Genomic DNA, 20,446 nt, shown 5'->3' with positions numbered 1-20,446 from the left:
AGGAGCATCAAACTTCTTCTTCCTTTTTGGCTTTTCCCCTTTCCGGGGTCTTAACACTTAACTGTGTTCCTGGTGTTCATATTGCCCAGTTTTATATCCAGTGCCCTTCTTGACAACCCTCATTGTTTATCAGGGCTTGGGACACTTGGCCCACAAAAACGACAATATGACAATACTGTTATAATTAATGGTAAAAGAACAATGTAATGGTAGTGAGCAGTTGTCTACTTCTTCTGTGATCAATAAACTGCTGTTCATATCCAGCTTAAAATTGCAACTGCTGCCATCTTGTGGAGTTATCAAGTAGTGACAATGGCAGTCAAACTGTTGGAGAAAGCTATCCAAGGAATTTTTATTGCCTGCATATTGATGATTGTATCACACAGGGTAGGGTATGCAATTTGTTGACACATTGATACTCTGTACCACCTCTATTAGTATGAACACTGGCTTTAGCTTTTTCATGCAGTTATTGAGGAAGTAAACAAAGCTTTGAGAATGGAGAACCACCCCCTAGTGGCTGAAAAGAACTAACACTGAAAAACAGCAGGAGCCTCAACATCCTGTTTTCAGAACATGATAGCTGTGCCGCAGGAGGACAAGTAGTCGGCATCATTAAAAACCCTTCCCACCTCCTTCACTCCTCCTCTCAGCTGCTCCACTCAGTAAAAGTTTCAGAATCCCCCTCATACTTCTACTTCTTTTTGTAACTTTTGGTTTCATTGCCTAATGAGTGTGAATGTTATTTTATGTATTTTGAGCCCCAACTAGAGGTTATTTTCTTGAATCTTGACTGATAAAGACAGGCTGGGGAGCTGTATGCTGAGTGACTATAAACTTTATATTAAGTGAGTGGAAATACCGTCCTTTTAACAAGATATTTATTGAGTGCTCTTCACTGCAGATACAGCATAACTGCAGGGAGACTCTCTCCTTTACAGATCTTCCATAAAGATTTTTTTTTTCCAAGGGACCACAATTTTATGAGAAGTCTAACAGACAAACAAAAGGATTTTATCAGACAGAGGGAAAAAACGGCCAATGAAAGTGTCTGTCAGCTCGTACTCAAGTTAATGATGATTGTGTTTGAGCATTGCGGCATCCTGGTGGAAGACTGGGGATGCAGTATTGAGCTAAAAACTGAGAGTACAATTAGCAGAGCAGAAGAAAACTTTGGTTTGTAATTGTTTTATTTTTTGTTGCAGCAGAGAGATGTCACCAACTCTCTACTCTGGACAGTCACTGCAAATCCTGTACATAAAAAAGCTAATGCTCCTGTGGATGTTTTCTCTCCTTTTTTTCTCACAAATGTATTCTCACATTCAAGAAAAACTATAGAAAACCTCAGATCCTCCATTGCTTGTTGAGCGTGACTCAGAGCTGTCAGGATGTTTGACTAGTTTTAAACCTGTCGTGTGTCTAACCCCACAGGAGCCCAGGCTTGAGTGCAAATCCCTTTACCGTCCACAGATTGATGTAACCCAGTGTGTAGTACCGGCCTGGAGACTGGAGGCAGGAGACCCACTGTGCTCCCCACTGCTGCAGGGCAAGTGGATGAACCTTCAGCTCTTCCCCCCTGGTTTTTATAAAGCTTCAAACTTTGCCTTTGTTTTATCCGTCAAACTGTGCCATGTTTGGGGTATTTAAGGGGAGTTCCCAAGTGGGTAAGCTAAGAGAACAAGGCCCTTTTTCCTACACCAGACAGCAGACATGTCAGTCTGTCTAAGACATTCTCTTAAGATGGGTTTGAAGCTTTTTTAAGATTAGGGCTCTTTAGGTGATCAAAGTCAGTAATCCCCTTCTAAGACTGTAGCTTTTATTTCAGTCCAGCTCAGCTCTGGAGTCTCACACCTAAGATGTGTGGCTATTAAGTACAAACTCATCTTAACAACACAGTGATGTAAAACCATGTTCTCTATGCGTTGCTTAATCCAGGGGTCTCAAACTGCTGGCCCTGTGAGTAACGTCAAAAATATAATGTAATCCAACCTTCAATGTAGTCTTTTGATTGTTATTGTTGCATGCCTAGAAGAGAAAACCTTTGAAAAAAACTTACATAAAAACATTATGTAACCCTCATAATGTCCTTCGGTGTGCAGTACACTCCCACTGATCCACTTAACTCCATGTCACTTCCACTTGTCAGTTAGTTTTATTTATGTTTATTGTACTTGTCTTTTAATAATGTTTTTTGAATTAACTGTACAGCGTCCTTGAGTGTTTTGAAAGGCACTTTTAAACAAAATGTATTATTGTTATTAATATTACACCTTTGGCCTCTGGGGCGAAAAATTACCCCACCGTGTTTTGCTATGGTAATGCTAACATATAAAATATTTTCATACCACATAAGTTTTTAATTTTTATTTTATTACATGTTTTTTAGGAATTTAGGGCCAGCAGACCTTGTTTACAAAAAAGAATATCCTATTTTTTAACAGAAAGGATTTCAGTTTGGATCAAAATGACCCCAGAACAACCTGAGGATTAAAGACAAAGAATTTATTTTTCTTTTATTAAATAAAATCACATCAATGGCTAAAGCTGCTTGCACAGACCAAGGCAGGCTCTCTGAGGTTTAGGTTTTACCCCCAAGTCTGATGACCATCTCTGGCAACCTGTAAACTGATTCGTTGGTACACTTTTATTTACATGACAAATTTTGGTCTGCTATCCCATTTTCTGTGTGTGTGTCTCTGTGTGTGTTATTTGTCACACAGGAATGTGCTTGTCAGTCTTTATTGTGCTTCCAGGACCCTTCCATGCCCTTGGTCTCAAAAGCTGGAATTGAAATTGGAAAAAGGGCTTTTGGGTATTCTGAACCCTTGACCTGGAACTTATTGCAGAATAACTTGAAAACTCAAGGAGCTAGTGTTGCAAAATGTAGACTTAGGAGCAACCGCTTGACAATATCATTGATTTCCATTGATCTGGTTACAAAACCAACTTTTTTTTAAACTTTGTTGATCTTTGATTAAAATTTGTTTAGGTGCTTTCCAATTGTTCTTGTGTACCCTGTGTGTCTGTGTCCGTAAATTTTAGTTTTTTTCTTTTACTGCTGACTTTCTTTTCCAGATTTTCCTTGAAAAAGTAATTTTTAACCTTAATGGGACCAACCTGGTTAAATAAATGTTTAACTAAAACTTAATTAAAAAGAAACAATGTGCAAGGACAAGGCTCTGAGAGACAAATAAGCAGCACACCATTCAGCTTAAAAATGTGTTTGACGCTTCAGCACAGTCTTAACTAGATGATGTCGATCCTGCATTTAGAGCAAGAAACATGATTAGCAGACATGATGGCACTGTTTCCACTGGAGTGAACTTGTTCTTTTTATGTCCCATTTTTGAAGCGCTTCTATCTTTACTATACCACAAACTCTGTAAGCAAAGGTGCAGACTTAGAGATGCACAGCTGTAATGTAGAAAAGGAGCATAAGAAGAGAGATTACAGGACTTTTGTTTGGAGTGGTTGTATTTTATTTTTTTTTAATTAAAGACAGTTTTCAGTTAAGTCCCTGTGATAAAGTGATAAAGCACAGGTTAAGAGATCGGCTAATAAAGATGGGCTTAAAATCTGTTAAAACTTTTTTTAAATCTTATTTTGTTTAATTTTATCAAAATAATTTTAATCTACTTTTAAATGAATTTTAATTGTTTTCTTTGATTTTTTTTCGTCTGTAAAGCACTTTGAATTGCCTTGCTGAAATGTGCTATATAAATAAACTTGCCTTGCCTTGCCACCGTGTCCTGCGTCTACTCTGGGGTTTCCTCCCAGTTGGACATGCCTGTAACACCTCCCCAGGGAGGCTTCCAGGAGGCACCCTCACCAGATGCCCGAACCACCTCATCTGGCTCCTTAAAGGAGCAGCGGCTTTACTTTGAGCCTCTCCTGAATATGCCAGCTCCAAACCCTATCTCTAAGGCCCAAATATCCTGTGGTGAAAGCTAATTTCAACTGCTTGTATCTGCAATCTTGTTCTTTCAGTCACTACCCACAGCTCATGGCCATGGTGAGGGTCCGAACGTAGATTGACTGGTAAATTGAGAGCCTTGCCTTCTGGCTCATCTCTCTCTTCACCACCATAGACCAGTATAGCGTCCGCATCACTGCCGACGCCCTGATCCATCTATCAGTCTCTCACTCTATTTTCCCCCTTACTTGTGAACAAGACCCCTGAGATACTTAAATTCTTCCACTTGGGGAAAAGACTCTCTTCCAGCCTGGAGTGGGAAGTCCACCCTTTTCTGACTGAGAACCATGGCCACAAACTTAGAGGTGCTGATCTTCATCCTGGTTGCTTCACACTCAGATCAGTGTTTGATGAAGCCAAAAGGACCACATCATCTGTAAAAGCAGAGATGGAATCTGAGACCCCCAAACCTGACTCCCTCCACCACTTGGCTGGGCCTAGAAATCCTGTCCATGAAAGTGATGAGCAGAATCTGTGATAAAGGGCAGCCCTGGTGGGGTCCAATCCTGATTGGAAACGAGTTTGACTTACTGTTGGCAATACAAACCAAGCTCTCACTCTGGAAATACAGAGACCAAATAGCCCGTAACAACCAGCCATCAACTCCATATTCCCGGGGCTCCCTCAACAAGATACCTCGGGAACACAGTCAAAAGTCTTTTCCAGATCCACAAAGCACATGTGGACTGGTTGGGCAAACTCCCATGACCCCTCCAGCACCCTTGCAAGGGTATAGAGCTGGTCCAATGTTCCATGGCCAGGACGAAAACCACATTGTTCCTCCTAATCTGAGGTTCGACCAACCGTTGGCCTCTCCTCTCCAGCACCCTGGAGTAGACCTTACCAGGGAGGCTGAGGAGTGTGATCCCCCTGTAGTTTGGAATACACTCTCTGGTCCTCCATCTTGAAAAAAGTAACCACCACCCCAGTCTGCCAATCCAGAGGCGCTGTCCCTGATGTTTGTGAAATGTTGCAGAGACATGTCAGACAGGACAGTCCTACAACATCAAGAGCCTTGAGGAACTCCGATTGATCTTGTCCAACCCCGGGACTTTGCTGCTGTGGAGTTGTTCAACTCTCTCAGCAACTTTACCCTCAGTAAAGGGAAGATCCAACCCCAAGTCTTCTGGCTCTACTTGCTCAACAAAATGCACTAAGGAGATCCTCGAAGTATTCTTTCCACTGCCCAGCTATACTCTCAGTTAAGGTCAGTAGCTTCTGAGCTGCCGGACAGTTTGCCAGAATTTCTTCGAGGCCTCATCTCTGAACTTCTTAAAACGCAGGTAAAAACATGTCTGCCCCTGTTCCCTCCTGTGAAAATATGACTTCAACAGCCATATCCCTGAGATGTCTTCAAGATTGGAAGCACATGATCAAGTGCTTTGGCTTTCAACTTCAAATTCAATTTCAAGCCAGATAGAGCTAGTTCATCTGAAAGAGTTCTCAAAAGGTATAATTTATATTACAGCCTTTCTGAATGCATTTTTTTTTTTTTTTGCTAACAGCAAAAGCTGACTACGTTGAAGAATTATGTGAAATCACAGCTCCTGAGCTAAAGAACATTTCTGTGAAGTGCCTCAGACAACCAAAAGAGTCATTTTACGTCATTTAAATAACACTCATGGCACTTTCTTTGAATAAAATGTGGACCTTATCTGACAAATGCTAGAATTCTAATTGGTTTTCAATGATTTCTGATCATTTGATTAAAAAATGTTACAGGAAAAGCTGTAAAATTTTCCTCTGTTTCCATGGAAGTTGCAGTAGAAAGTGTAATTCAGCAACAACACATTACAAAAGCCTGACCCTGAAGATGTACAGCAGACCAATTGTGTGGCAGCATTTATCCAAGCACAACCTTTGTGGCCCAAAGGGCAGAGGAGATGAAAAGAATTTCACGGTGACTTGAAACAGGGTGTAGATGTATGGTTCCAGCCTGCATGAGTGAATGAGTGAAAGTGAAAGACAGACACAAAGGCAGCCTGATATAAGCTGTGTGAGATTTTCCATGTGCGCTGTATTTGCGCATAGATAGACCTTCATCATCTCGCTGTGATTACGGGAGCATTTCACAACAAACAGCGTGAGACTTATCAGAGTGAGCCAGGTTTTCAGACGCTGACAGTTTAGGGAGAGCCTCACTCAACCATCACTCTCTCCACCTCCTTCTACCCTCCTTCTCTCTCGACACACATCTGTGCAAACAAAGATGCAGCACCCCAACGGTGAACCCTGACTGCTGATTCTCAAAGCGGCTCTGCAGAGATCTTTAGTCCTCTATCTCTCCTACAAGTCCAAAATCCGATAAAAGACAGCGGTTACTCTTGATGATGTGTCTTTGGAGACATTGGATGAGTGTAAACAGTTGAGACATGCAACAAAAGATCCCAAGGCGAGATTGTCAGTCAAAGATACAACAGTGGATGCAGATAACAGGAGTGTGTTTCAAATAAAGATGATAGAGTAGATAGAAACTGATGTGATTCTGTGTACAAGTCAACAAAGGTAAAAAGAACAGTGAAATCAAAGTGTAAATGTGTGTTGCTGGTTACCGGAAGGTCATTTGGAATATCTGTCCCAAGTTGACTTGCTGGGTTTTGTTGTTGTATCCATGCAGCATTTCACCAAACAGCGTGTCATTGAAGTGAACATCCTGCCTTGGGCATTTGGGTCCCTCACAGTTGTCTGACTGCAGGAGGCAGGAGCGGCCGTCCTCTGCGAGTTTGTACTCCTGCACACACCTTGGGGGGAACAGAAGAGCTGTCAATACAATGTACACAGTTCCATGTTTGTAAACCTTTTACAATTAGGGTGAAAGGATGTGCAATACTAGTGCTGGTCGCAGCAAAATTGTAATCATGTTGATGATAAAGGTTTCTACAAAACCCAAGAGATCTGGATGACTGACAGTATGAACCCAAACAAAGACATCTACATCTGGGAGTTAGACACTGTACATGTAGAAGTAGAGATATCTTACAAAGATATACCTACTTTGAACTAAACCAGGGGGGTCCAAACTTTTTTCAAAGAGGCAAAGGGTCTACCATGCTGCTTGACATTCTTTGGACAATAAAGTAAAACAAAAACGCACTGTTTTGTAGAAATTTTATCACTGGTACAAACAAAATCGGAGGACTTTAATAAAAAAAAAAACTGTCTGGGTCAGACCTCAGGTTCATTGTTATCATGAATTTGTATATGTCATTTTGAATCAAATTTTAAAAAACTCTGAATCAACATTTATCTAAATATTTCCACAAGTCACATGGTGGTATAGAGGTACAGCAACAGTACAGTACATGAAGTGAACAATGAAGTTCATTAATGTGGTTTTGACCACACAAACAAAAAAAATTAAAATGGTGACGTGTAAATTTCAAACCAGGCATCTAAAATCCAGATCAACAAAACAAATTTCCAAATTGTTTTTTCCTGGACTATACTGCCATTTTTAAAAAATCTAAAATTAACATTTGCTTATCTCAAAAGACCAAAGCAGACCACTTACTACTGGCACTAATGTGAAGGCTGATACTTGGACCTGGATTGCATTACACAGGTCAGGTCTGATTTCAATGCAGTGGATGTGATGTGCAAAATATAAAGTACCTGTATGTAATGGTTAAAAGGGAAATAGACAATCTTTCCAAGGGTATACGATTTATTGTTAAGAAGCCTTGTCACCACTAAGATAATCTGACAAACAATAATGTACTTACTTTTTTATGCTAAGCTGGTTTATGTCTTATCATTACATGTTACTAATTTTCTGTCCACCTGCTTCAGATTTATGGACACACTGATGAATGTCTAACATAGCTCTAATTGAGGTTTCTTGCCTGTGTAATGGAAGTTTCTCCAAACTGTTGCCAATTAATGTTAGGTCCCTGATAATGACATAATAACAGTGTGGTCCAAACTTGCTCTAAGTTGACGTGACACTTTAATTTTTAGAAAGTGATATACAAATTGCCAGTGTTCAAACAAAAAACAACAAAGTCAATACCCTTGGTGTTCTCTCTTGCCATCTGGCAAAATCCAAGCTTTAGCAGTTAGATAATATCCTGGCTGTGCAAAAATTGTTTGGCAAGTTATTATTTTACAGTTCTTTTTTAAAAAACAATCGGACTTGTACACTTAACTCTTGCCAAAAAGTCTGCTACTCAGTAAGCACTTCCATAGTCACTGCAGAGATTTTGAATGCAAGTGCTGTGCTGGAAACAATTTCCGATGGGGTAGAATTCAGCAGACTGTGCAATCAGCCCAAACATCATATCTCCTCCATTTATCTGTACAATCCATCCTTACAGAGGACTTTGATTTTCTTCGACTGTTGGCTGGCACTGAGGTTTGTGCTCACACAGCTGATCACGTCTCTGCGCCTCAGAGGGGAAAAAGGACCCTGCTGTTGTTGGCAATACTTCCCTCAAATTGCAGCAGATTTGTAGACTTCGACATGAAGGCAGAACAGTGAAACATTTTCATAAACTGGGGGTTTGATCACCAAAAAACAATATCCATTTTGCTATTATACAACATACAGTCATATTTCAGTCCCAGGCAAAACAAGCAGCTATGACACATTCCCAACCGGGGCAGTAAATACAGAACATGCTTTAGAGCTTGGTCTGTAAATGAAATATTGGGAATTATTAGGGGGGCCACAAATTGTGTTGACATGATAAAGCAATACTCAACAGTGAAACAAAGCTTAGTTTTAATTGTAATACAGGCAAATATCTCCTAGCACTTAAGTATTAAAACTGTATTTATGAAATCAGTAATCCTTCCTTACTTACACATCTCATTTCCCTCATTTGCCTGGGGAAGAACTCCTCGATAGAAACATCAATCACAGAGCCAATTTCATGAGCAAGCTTTATTTCCACCCCACGGGCGTCTTTCATTACTTTTTTTAACTGTACGTTATCCTCACCCGCAAAACATCAGCACATTGCTGGAACTGGGGTCATCTTCGAGGGGCACGAGCTGCTGGAGACACAGCTGTTCGCAGCCTCCATTGAAGCTATCCGTGCAGTCAATGCTCCTGGAGTAGTCATAGCAACCTGAGCCATCCTTCATTGGCCTCAGCCCCTCAGGACACTGCGAGAGAAAAAAAGAAAAAGAGAGGGAGGAAGGAGAGGGGAGTTGGAGGGGGGTAGGGCGGGGGAGGGAGTGGAGGGAGGGTGAGGAGGAAAGCATAAATTAGGGAGAGAGAAGAAGAGAGTGAGGCGCAGAGGTCAGCGTGCGCATTTTAATCAGGATCAGGCAGCACTGAGGAGGCACAGATAGTGAGATCAGAGAGAGGAAGTGGGCAGTGGGAGTTTGAGAAAGGAGACAGAGATTCAGTGAATGAAGAATGGAAGTTGGCAATTATGTTATCTATTTGAGATGATGCAGGAAATGTGGTTGTCTTAAAGCACAGGGGAAAAAATCCTCATATTGGCATCTCCTAAATAGAGATGAATGGAATTGTCAGTCGACACAGGGATTTTTTTTTCAATAGTAGAAAGAAAACTCCTCATGTGTTTAGCTCTCATGGTGAACCTTCAAACCGACAAGATACTGATGTCTTCACCCTCTGTACACCAACAAAGAATGTAAGCAATGATTAAGAATTTGGTGCTGTCGGAAATCGCTATTGTCAATTGGCAGGAAATGATGGTGAAGAAATTGTTTATTTTGATAATAAGGATTAGTTTGAAACCCATTGTCTGAGTTTGGAAGAGGTAAAGAGGCGAGGCTTTTAACTTTCTGCAGACAGCTACAGGGCGCCTACCGGTGAGTCAAGTCAGCCACGCCCTTACATGCACAAAACCATTAAATCTAACAACTTCGGAAATAAAGTCTTTCACAAAAACTGCTCCCTGTAAAGTGTGTACCAAAACAAAAACATAAAAAAGCAACTCAGACCTAAGCCGTTTTTTTTGTATCAGGCTGTAAACATGTTTACTTTTGCAATAAAACCCTGCATCTGACACCGATTAATGATACCCCCATAGACTGTATAAAACATGTACATAGTCTCCCGACGTCACCTGTCTGTTTCTGAATTGGGAAATGAAGCACATCGGCAATCACAGCCATACTGATAGTGGCAAGGGCTTCCCGTACAGCTGAAGGGTGCCTGTCGGTCACATGACATGAGCTGTACCTGTAATTGGGCAAGCTCATGATCTTAATATCCTCTGATGTGCTGGGTTAAAAAAAATTCAGCCCCCTACAGTGTGTGCCAATGGTAAAATTAGCGATTCAGACAGCAGACGTTTTTTGAACCAGTCTGTAAATAGGTTAATTTCAGCTTTGAAAACATTTTTTTTGGCTTGGTGTGTATGCGACTTCCAGTAGGTTGCCGCTTGGATACTACTGAGACTACGCTTGTGGTTTTGTACAGTCTATGACTAGTCACAGATGCTGGCACTCTTATTCCAAATGCTATGTGTAAGGCTAATTGCTAGCTTTGCAGTGCACACCAGATTCCATAGCATAGAACTACCCCACATTATCACTTATAGATAATGTTCATATTTAATGTGATTACTTGATTAACTCCCATGAGACTGTCTGTTAAATTTGTTTGCTGAGCTTATATCATACTTTAAAATAAATATCTAAGCCTAACCATGCTAAAATTGAATGCTCTGACTTTGATGGCTGTTGGGTGATGTAGTTTTCATCCTCTTAATTAATTAAGCCCATTAATTTATAATGAAGCAGAAGGTAGAATTACATAGAGGACATTGAGAGTTGAGACTCAAGCAGTACACAGGAGTTCAATAAGGAGGGGAAAAGACAGAAAAAAATCTAGCGGGTCATCAGACAGTAGGGTCCGTTTTTTGTTTTTTTTTAATCTTCTACAGGGAACAAATTCTGTGGCATATAACCACCACCCAATACAGGTGAAGTCAATGGGTTCAATCAAAGCAACAATAAAGTTAAATAAAGTGCTCTGATACCATTCTTTATTAAAAGTTTAAGTGTAAACTCTTCTTTTATTTGGAGTTGAACAGTTTCCTTTATGCTGTATGAAACCCATAAAAAGCACATTGTATCCACCTGAATACACACATCCTATGAGGAAATCTGGAGGGGATTACTAACTCTAATTACAACAGAAAGGCAAATTTACAGTACAGCTTTAAATGCATGATGTTTTTTTAATGAATTATTTTTTTCCTCCAGCTAAATAAATACCAATTAAGCATAAATGCAACCTCAGCAGATGCATTCAAAACAACTCCATTAAAAATGTAATTTTACTAACCACTAATAACTTGACTGCTTAATGGCCTACAGTTTATGATTAGGGTGCCATTATCCATTTTCTATGTAGACAAAAGAGTCTTAAACACTAAACAAAGAGGGCATACTTGAACTTTTCTGCTGGCTCAGCTTATGTGTTTGAGGCGGGGAAAATGCTGACAGGAAACATTGTTGACAGGCGTTATGTTAATTTCAGAAACTCGGTCAAGTTGGTTCATTGTTATCGTAAAACAACTTTTTGTATTTAAATCAGCAATTAAACCAAGAAACAACATCTGCTTTTTAGCACTTATGAACTCTGAACTGTAATGATTGTAGTTTGTTATTTTTCTTTAGAGACACACTTTCCATACATTCTGATTATTTACAGCATTTTTGTCATTTGGAGGCATAAAGGAAAACATACAAACGGCTGCTCTGAGGGGTCTCCGGAATAAAGAAAAGCTCTTAACCCCATCCTCTTTATGTGTGGCAGAAGCAAAGATAAAAACAGTACAACAGGAAAAAGTTGCAATCTGATGTGAGAAATGGGAGGAAACCCTTCTCGTTATTTTTTTTTCAATTTTTTTTTTGTCCCTGTAAAATTAAATCAAACAGAATTTTCTGGCTTTCTTCTCAAAGATTTATGGCTCTTAACTTAATCCTAAAATCTTACAGCGAGTACAACCTTTTCTTATAAATTTGAGATTCTCTCTCCTGTGACTCCTCCACTTTGAATTGAGAGCATATCCAGTTTTTTTTCTCTCTCATAAATTTATGACTTCAAGCCCAGGAATTGAGAGTACTAGAATTTTCCTGCTCTTAAATATCCCAGTACCCTCAAATATCCCAAAAGACATGTTTTCCTTCCACCCCACATCATCCACCTTTGACTTGTTGAGATGCACAATTAGAAAGACTTTAAGACTGGCAGCTAAACATCCAAAGAAAAAAAAATACAGTTGATTTCAAGCAACTATCATTTTATTTTTTAGACATCCAACATACTCTGAATGTGTGTCTGCTCAAACCACTGAGTATCAATAAAAGGATTACGGAGAGTCTGACATGAAGACTGTTAAAGACTCTGACTTTGCTTTACAGAGGTAGGGCCACTGTTTACAACCCCCACAGAAAACCACTCCAATAATTGCATTTGCCTTATGTGCTACATCTGAGTGGGTCTGACTATTTAGGTGTGGGGCATAAATGAACTAATGGAGTAGGTCTTCACATGCATTCGACTGAACAACTGATGTAAAGAACAGAGCTGTACCAGTGGTGGCTGCTGGTCAGTCAAGGAGGGGAAGCTCATTTTTTTTCCAGCCTACATCATAAATTTGTTTATTTATTTATGCGTAAATTCTACCCTCCATTCCTTTTGAAGAATAAGAAAATGATCTGTGACCCTGTCGTACCAACCAGGTGTTTTTTCCAGGGATTTTACCAGTGTTCTCTTAACGCTCGTCATTTTTAAGAAAGGTAAACTTTCTAGGGATCTATAAAGCCTCTGGATCAGTCCAGAACAACTCAGAAGATGCTCCGGTAGAGGGTTAAACTTCAAGATCGCTGACAGGCTCATTTCACTGTCAATCAAAAAGGGATTCGGCCTGAGACAAATCATCCAATCATCATGCAGAAGCCCAGCGTCCAGGCCAGCCCACTGCCTCATAGACCCCCAGAGATGCTGAGCGTCCGATGGGCGGGACAAAGCCCAGCATTAGTCCAATGACCGTCCAGTTTCCACTGTGGAACGACCCACTCTATGCTTCCTTGCTGAAGTCAGAAGACGCCCGGCGTTAGACTGTGTTAAAGCGCTGAGACACTGAGGGGATGAATGAGAAGGTGGTCAAGCCAGTTACCTGTGATAGGTAGCTGATTCTGAACAAAAGATAAAGGAATTCTCGCGCAGTTTTTATCAATGAAATGTACACACAGCAGTACATATCACCACTTTTAGAGGAAGCTAAGCTTCTCTTTCAGTCTCAGAGCAATCCCCAATGAGCTGGACGATACAATACTGATACGATACAGTTGGACAAGACATGAGAACAGGGTACATGTTGTAAGATACAATACGACTGGAAAGGACATGATATGTAAGATGTAACACGACATTAGGGCTCGGTACGATACAGCGTGACAAGATTTGAGACAACACAATTAGACAAGAAGTGACATGATAAAAAATAATACAGTGTGACATGATGCATCACAACATGACACACCACAGTATATCGTGATACATCGTGAGACAATGCGATACGTTATGACATGGCTTGGCAAGACATGATAGGGTCTAATATGACTTGTGTCCCCTGTGGACAGGGATGGTATTGCTGCTCCCCTTCTTTCTCTCTCTGTTTCCCTGGACTGTCTCCTCCTTCTGCCTGCTGCGCACCTGAGTGCAATTTGTGCTCAGGGAGCAGGAGAGGATTCAGAGGTGCAAGGAGAGAGGGAAGGCACACACACACACACACACACAAACTGGGCAGCTTTTGGTAAGGAGTCTTTGGTCCGTTTAACTTTTCTTTTCCTCCCTGCAGGTTTTCTTTTATAACCAGCATGTTGTATTGTTGTGTTTTGTTGTTTTAGTTCAGGCTGGAGACTTCAGTTGGTCCAACTTTTGTCTTTTTTGTTTACCCTCATTTCCTTGTTGCAGTGTAGTTTAGGGGGGAGTTGCTGGCATGACGGTCCATTGAGTGGTTGATACAGTACCTTCCCCTGACTGGGATCTCCAGCTTTTGTTTTTATATATTCATTTAATTAAATTTGGGAAAATCCTGGGGGTTGACTATCATTCATTTGTGGTGTCCTTTCTCTTTTATATGTTATGATGTGACGCTATGATGACACTGTGCAATGACACCGCAAAATGTGATATGACACACCAGAAAAGATATTAGGGCTGGGACAATATGCTACTCTTGCAATTCGGTTCTATTACGACTTTTGAGGTGCCAAATCGACTTAAATTGCACTTCTAACAATGTTTGGTTTGCTTTCTTTAACACCAGACCATGTGACAAAAGTTAAATGATGATAATAATGTCTACATACTATATCAGGAGCCATATTGTCCCACAAAATGCACATCCCGTGAGAAACATTTCACCCTCTACTGGAGAAAAGTGGTAACTTTTTTTCTAATCCAGTTTATAAAAAAAGACTGAAATAAAGAATTTGAATTAGGAAAGAAAAAAAACAAACCTTTTTTGACAAAGAATCCCAATTTTGAAATTGTAACAAAAAATCAAATTGTCGATTTTTTTATCCCACCCCTGAAAGTGAGGATGTGATGCAATTTGAAGTGATATGATGCGCATCACACAACACTACATGATGTGGCATTACACAACATGATATCAAACAATAGGATATGGCAATTAAATCACACTTGTGGCACGTAAGGGTGGACAGAGTACAACATGTGTGCAATAGTATACAACAATATTTGAATCAGTACATTTCAATGGTAAATTCAATACTATATGACACTATATGATGGGATACTGTTCCACAAAACTCTGCATAATATTATTCAATAAAAAGGGTATAATAGAATACAGTATGAGAGGTATGTGATGGTATACTGATGTACAGTATGGTACATAAGAGTAGGGTAGACCATTCTTTATCATATGATATCATACAGTACACTATGCATTTATATAGATTATATTAAAAGTGTGATATCAAAAGGTATGAAACCAGATATCTTACTTTGTAAACTGCATTGTGATATAAGAATTATCATTTGTAGCTCAGAGTAACTCTCAGAGATAAATGCTGCATAGCTGACCCAACAGTCCCACCGATGGAAATGCTGCTTCCCATGTTTGTTTGGACTTCAGCACAGGAAGAAAAATGTGAGCCAATTTTGTTTTTCTTGCCCTTTAGGACTCCACAGACTGGACACATTTAAATTCCTCTTCAGATGAAGCTCATCAAACTGAGTCAATACATCATGTTCTGAAAGCTCTCTGAAGACAGCGGTAAACAGGTCTTTTTCTTTTTTTTTCATCAGTCTTATCATAATAAAACTGGGGTCGCAGCAGCAATTAAAGACTCATTTGGTGGGTTATGTAATGCAGTACAGGGGAAATTAAAGGGGAAATTAAGTTGGGAATAAAAAAAAAAAAAAGAAAGAAAGAAGCCGATTGAAAGATAAGTTGGATAAAAAGTTTTTCCTATGATGGTCTAAATATAGTGACAAAACTTCTCTGTCAGATGAATAAATAAAAAAATAAAAATAAAAAAAAATAAAAACTTTGTTATCTCTTTTCCACCTTTCGAAGGAAATCACTTCAGCAACAAATTACCAAACTGGAAAAATCAAATAATTGCGAAATATGAAACCTTCAAAGCCTTGAAAGTCCTCGAAGCAGCTGCTGCTGTGCACTAGTTACCAAGGGTTTCACTAAAATTATCAAGGGTAAGCTTTTAACATACTCCAAAGAGGAAAGAGACGAGCCAACAATGTCACCTTAAGCTTATTAAAATATTTTGGAAGAGCTGCACACCCAAGTGCAGCTTTCGTTTTCACCTCAGGGGTTGTAAGACACTAAAAATGGCAAAAATAGTTGTCAAAATATTCTTAGTTTGGTTACAGGAAGGGTAATGAGTCATGGCACCGTTTGGTGTGTGGTGACACAGTTTTTAATCCGGCATCCAGAATGACTCAACCGGCTGTAATCAAGCAGCTCTTCTCGTCATAATCAGCTTTTCCATTATGGCGAGAAGGCTTTATCATGTCGTGATCCTGGTCTTGTAAGATTGGATGAAAGCGGAAAGACAAAGAGGATAAAAATTAATACAAGGGCAGGTTACGTCAGTTGGAGAAAAGCGCAACATTTGCCCCAAATTTGAGAAATCTTAGCTTTAAGGAAACAGCTAAATCCCAGAAGCAAAGAAACAGAGCATGTAAGGTGTCACTAATGTAGACTTACTGCACCACACACTAGTCTTGAATCAATAAACTTGAGGTTATTCGCTTTTTCTGCTCGGACAGCTCTCCAAAGACACAATAGGGCTGGTGCTGGGGATGGATTTGCATCCAGATCAACGCTTTCAGTCAATTATTCCGCAGTGATTCTGCGATAATAGGAGCACAATGAGAGGAGGATTAGAGATCTGCTGAAGCCTTACAGCTCTGCATTAAACACTTAAATAAGAGAGACGACTCAATTGACCAAGACATTGCTGTAATACCCAGATTGGAAGCGTAAAGCTGATTTAAAATACATTAAGAAATGTTGAATGATTAATTTTAATGAGCATCTTAAATATTTAAAAGTGGTCACAGTAGGTTGAAGTGTGGATGTTGTAGGTTTTTTTTGCAGTTAAATATAACTCATCGAAGATCAAATGTGACAGCAGCATTTAACATTCAAGTTAAACTATGTTTGCATTCTCTTGAGGCCATCGGAAATGGGAGTTTTATGACGCCATTTAATATCAGACTGATGGTGTTTCACTCCTATGTTCTTCAGGGGATTAAAAGGAACGAAGCAGGTTTGAGGCATGAAATCTCCCAGCACATTATAAACTTCCAATAGATCACCCTTTCAAATTAAAGCTCACTCACTCTGAATGGCTACGATTCATTCTCCTAATTACCCATTAGTGTCCGCGGCTTTAATCAGGAAGTGAGCGTAATCTATTGAGAACTCTGAGACGTAATGATCTTGTCAAAATTAAGATGCCAGATGTTCGTACGTTTGCACATTTCAGAGGCAGAGGAGATGGCTTGAAAAAAAAAAAAAAAGCGTAAACAGTCACTGATGAAGAATTTTGAAGTTGTCTCGCTGTGACCTTTGCATTCAGGCTTGAAAACTGCTGTAAACACCGAAGATGAGAGGGATGGTATTCGAAGATAAAAATAAAGATAATGAGGAGAGGATGCTCGCATAAACAAAACACAGATTCTTTGCAGCAGAGGAGCTTTAAATCACTCTGACAGGACGAGGGAGGGTGAAATCAAATACTTTAAAAGCATATGTGACAGCTTAATCTGGTTTGCGACGCATGCCCCGCAGCTCTGCTGCTGCTGCTCAAACGGGTTAAATTAGGCACAACACTTTTATTGCTGCGTGAGCAAAAAAGAAACTTGCAAGGGCGTGATATCACGTGGAAAAAAAAGGAGTCTCAACGCAGCTGTTTGTCTCAGATTTATGTGAATTCAGACTTCATACTTAATCTTCAGTGTGAGAATAAAAAAAAGAGACAACACAGTTATCTCTTTGCAAACGGGGACATCTTTTCCTTCAGGCTCAAGCGTATACTCTGCTATTTAAGACAGATTATGCTTATTTATGGGCTGATTTTGATTCCCTTATTTTGCAAAGATGCACTACATTTTCATTGACACACTTTTTAATTCCATTTCACACAGTTTTCACTGTCAAAAAGGTTTGCTGTCATCCTCGCTTTTACAGGAAAATTCCACCTGTTTGTTCTGAGCTTATCAGGATGATGTCTGTGTTTAAAGGTCGTGCTGCCTCTTATTTCTCCTCCACCTGTATTTAGTGATAATAACACGACAGATGACTATGAGAGAGAAAGATACCTTTGTTTGCATATGCAGCTCTCAGCTCAGCAGGATGGCCGAAGGCTTTCAGAAGCCGCTGTTACAAGCTGGCTTTGATCACAAAGACCACAGAGACATCGCCTTTTAATGAGTTATATTATGATGGAGGCGAGGACGGACACAGAGCAGAAAATAAAAACACTCGCTCGACATTTGTTTACTTCATACTCCTGTTTTACAGCTAAAAGAGTTGTTTATGTTGGGATCGTTCTCATTTGTTAGATGTATACGTACTATAGATTTTCTGACACAGCCTTTAGAGTCACAAAGATGGAGACATAAAAAGACAATAAAGTAGGCCCCTTCTCTCAGCTTTCATTGAAGGTTAAAGCAATAAATTTCAGCGATATACAATAATTTACTGTAATAAAAAAATTCTGTGCCCCACAAATTGCAATAAGCCACAAAGAAGAAGTGATTGTATCTGCACTTCACGCCAAAAAACAGTCCACCTAAGTTTATTGAATTACCAGAAGAGAGAAAGGAAATTGAAATATTAATCTTCCTCACGGTGTCTCACCTATAAGCTCAGAATGAAGCCAGTGTGGTTTAATTCTCCCCCGATAATTCTTTTACTGTTTGCTTCAGCTTGATAGATTGATGGACTGACTGATTCCGAATCAAAAACATTCACATACATTTTTTCAATTTAAGACATTTAATCACTACTACTGCTACTGTTTCATAACTGGAAGGCAGTGGGTTAGATCCCAGGTCTTGTCATTCACGCTCTGAAGTGTCTGCGGGCAAAACACTGAACACCACAACTGCCTCAAATGGCCAAACTGCAGAATGTGAATAGCACAAGTTAAAGAAGTTTCCACTGTTGTACAAGAAGTATGGTGGCCTTGAAGTGCAGGGCCACCATACACACACACGCACACGCGCGCGCACGCACACACACACACACACACACACACACACACACACACACACACACACACACACACACACACACACACACACACACACACACACACACACACACACACACACGCACACACGCACACGCACACAAACAAAAAAGAGAATATAACACCAAAAAATGACAACACAACAACAGAAAAGAAAAAAACAACAGGAAAAGTTACTGAAGCAAAATGAAACATAACAAAAAAACAAACAAAAAAACAACAAAAACACAGAAAGAACAAAAACAAAAAACAAAACAAAGAAAACAAAACAACAACAGAACACAACACCAGGAAAAAATCCCAACTACAGAAAGAAAACAGAGCGAACAGAAAAGAAAACACAACACAAAAACTAATGAAAATACATCACAACAGCTCAATAAATAAATAAATAAATAACACAAAACAACCAAAACAAAAACAAAGAAAAAAAAAAAAAGAAACACAACAGTGTGCTGAACTTCAGGGCCACCCAGCCTAAGAATAGAGAACACACTTCAAAGATAAAGTCTGCTTACTGTGGAATAAAAATGTTTTTCTTTTTTTCTTTTTCACAAGAATTAAAAAAAGAAGAAATAAATTACTCAAAATATTGACTTAACTTAGTCTCATTTTATTAAAAAAAAACTATTTTTTCAGGATGCAAGTTTCCCTATCTGCTCTCTTGACAGAACTTGGCTCCTGCCTACAGTGCCAAAACATCTACCAAATGTTTCTGACTGTTGAGTTACCATGCACCCAAACTTATTGTCTGCATGGAAAGGAAGTGTTGATACATGCATACATAAAAGAAATAAAAAAGGCTCCTGTCTAAATTAACCCTTTGCTTTGTTTTTACATCCTGACATAATTTACTTCACGTACACCTATCCACTCAGAAGCAGCTTACAGGTATTAAAAAATAACTCAATTGATTGGTTAATTCTGCTGCTGGCGGTCTGGTTTTTGTTTTGTGGCTCGGGGGAAAGCATACATACTGATTTAAGTATTTTCCATTACAAGCTAAAAATTTCTCACAGGAGCTTTATTTTAACACAATAATGAATCACCTGTTCCCCATGTGCGGAGTCTGGTAATGTGGTCCCATTTTCATTCAAGGTTTCCAAGTATTTTTTGAAAACAAAATAAACGTTTGTAAAACTTTGTTTAATTTTGTTTAAATCTGAACTTCTTCTGGGATCCACTGAACAACTAAATTTGGTGCTTCACTTCACCGACATTGTCATAATGCAAGGCTGAAACAATGTTTAATGTTTCTCTGTAAATCCAAAGCCCCTGGTGATGAGGTAAACTGAGCTGGGCAGTGCAGGCAGGGGGGAGTCAGGGTGCTAGGTTGTCATGAATGTGGCACCGTGAGGAAACAGAATGAGGAAATCCCAGGGGTTTGTGGGTAGAAGGATTAGAGGAAAAGACTGCAAAAAACTTATGTTTGGGTGGAGCTGCCATTTTTTCCCTCCCCGCTGACTCTTTATGCAAACCAGACGCAGCCGAGCAGAAATCTGGCTCCACACTGACAACTCATCATTTAATTCCTGACTTTTAGAGTGTGCTGCACATTTTCATAAACTCCTGCATTCTGCGGCAATATACAAGCACCTCAGGAAGAAACTGGAGAAAATAGCATCTGTCTCTGAGCTGTTACAAACAACACAGCTTTGACAGGCTTGAATTAAACTTTTTGTTTCGAGGTGGAAGTTAAAAATACGTCTTTGCCAACCCTGCATC

General features: G+C 39.6%; 1 protein-coding gene across 1 annotated transcript in view; it reads right to left on the bottom strand.

The window, feature by feature from the left end:
- astn2 (astrotactin 2) overlaps positions 1 to 20,446 on the bottom strand; it is a 401,766-nt gene that overhangs the window by 109,233 nt on the left and 272,087 nt on the right. The window contains exons 12-13 of the mRNA XM_074689759.1: positions 8,913 to 9,079; positions 6,526 to 6,714 (exon numbers count right to left, since the gene is read on the bottom strand). Coding sequence (XP_074545860.1) covers positions 6,526 to 6,714; positions 8,913 to 9,079 — 356 coding nt within the window. The remainder of the gene's footprint in view (positions 1 to 6,525; positions 6,715 to 8,912; positions 9,080 to 20,446) is intronic.

This window comes from Halichoeres trimaculatus, unplaced genomic scaffold (genome assembly GCF_033239565.1).
Source record: "Halichoeres trimaculatus isolate MK-OKI-2021-1 unplaced genomic scaffold, fHalTri1.1 fHalTri1_scaffold_16, whole genome shotgun sequence".
Taxonomy (NCBI): Eukaryota; Metazoa; Chordata; class Actinopteri; order Labriformes; family Labridae; genus Halichoeres; species Halichoeres trimaculatus.
The sequence above is the reverse complement of the archived record's forward strand: the minus strand, read 5'-3'. Positions and strand labels throughout refer to the sequence as shown.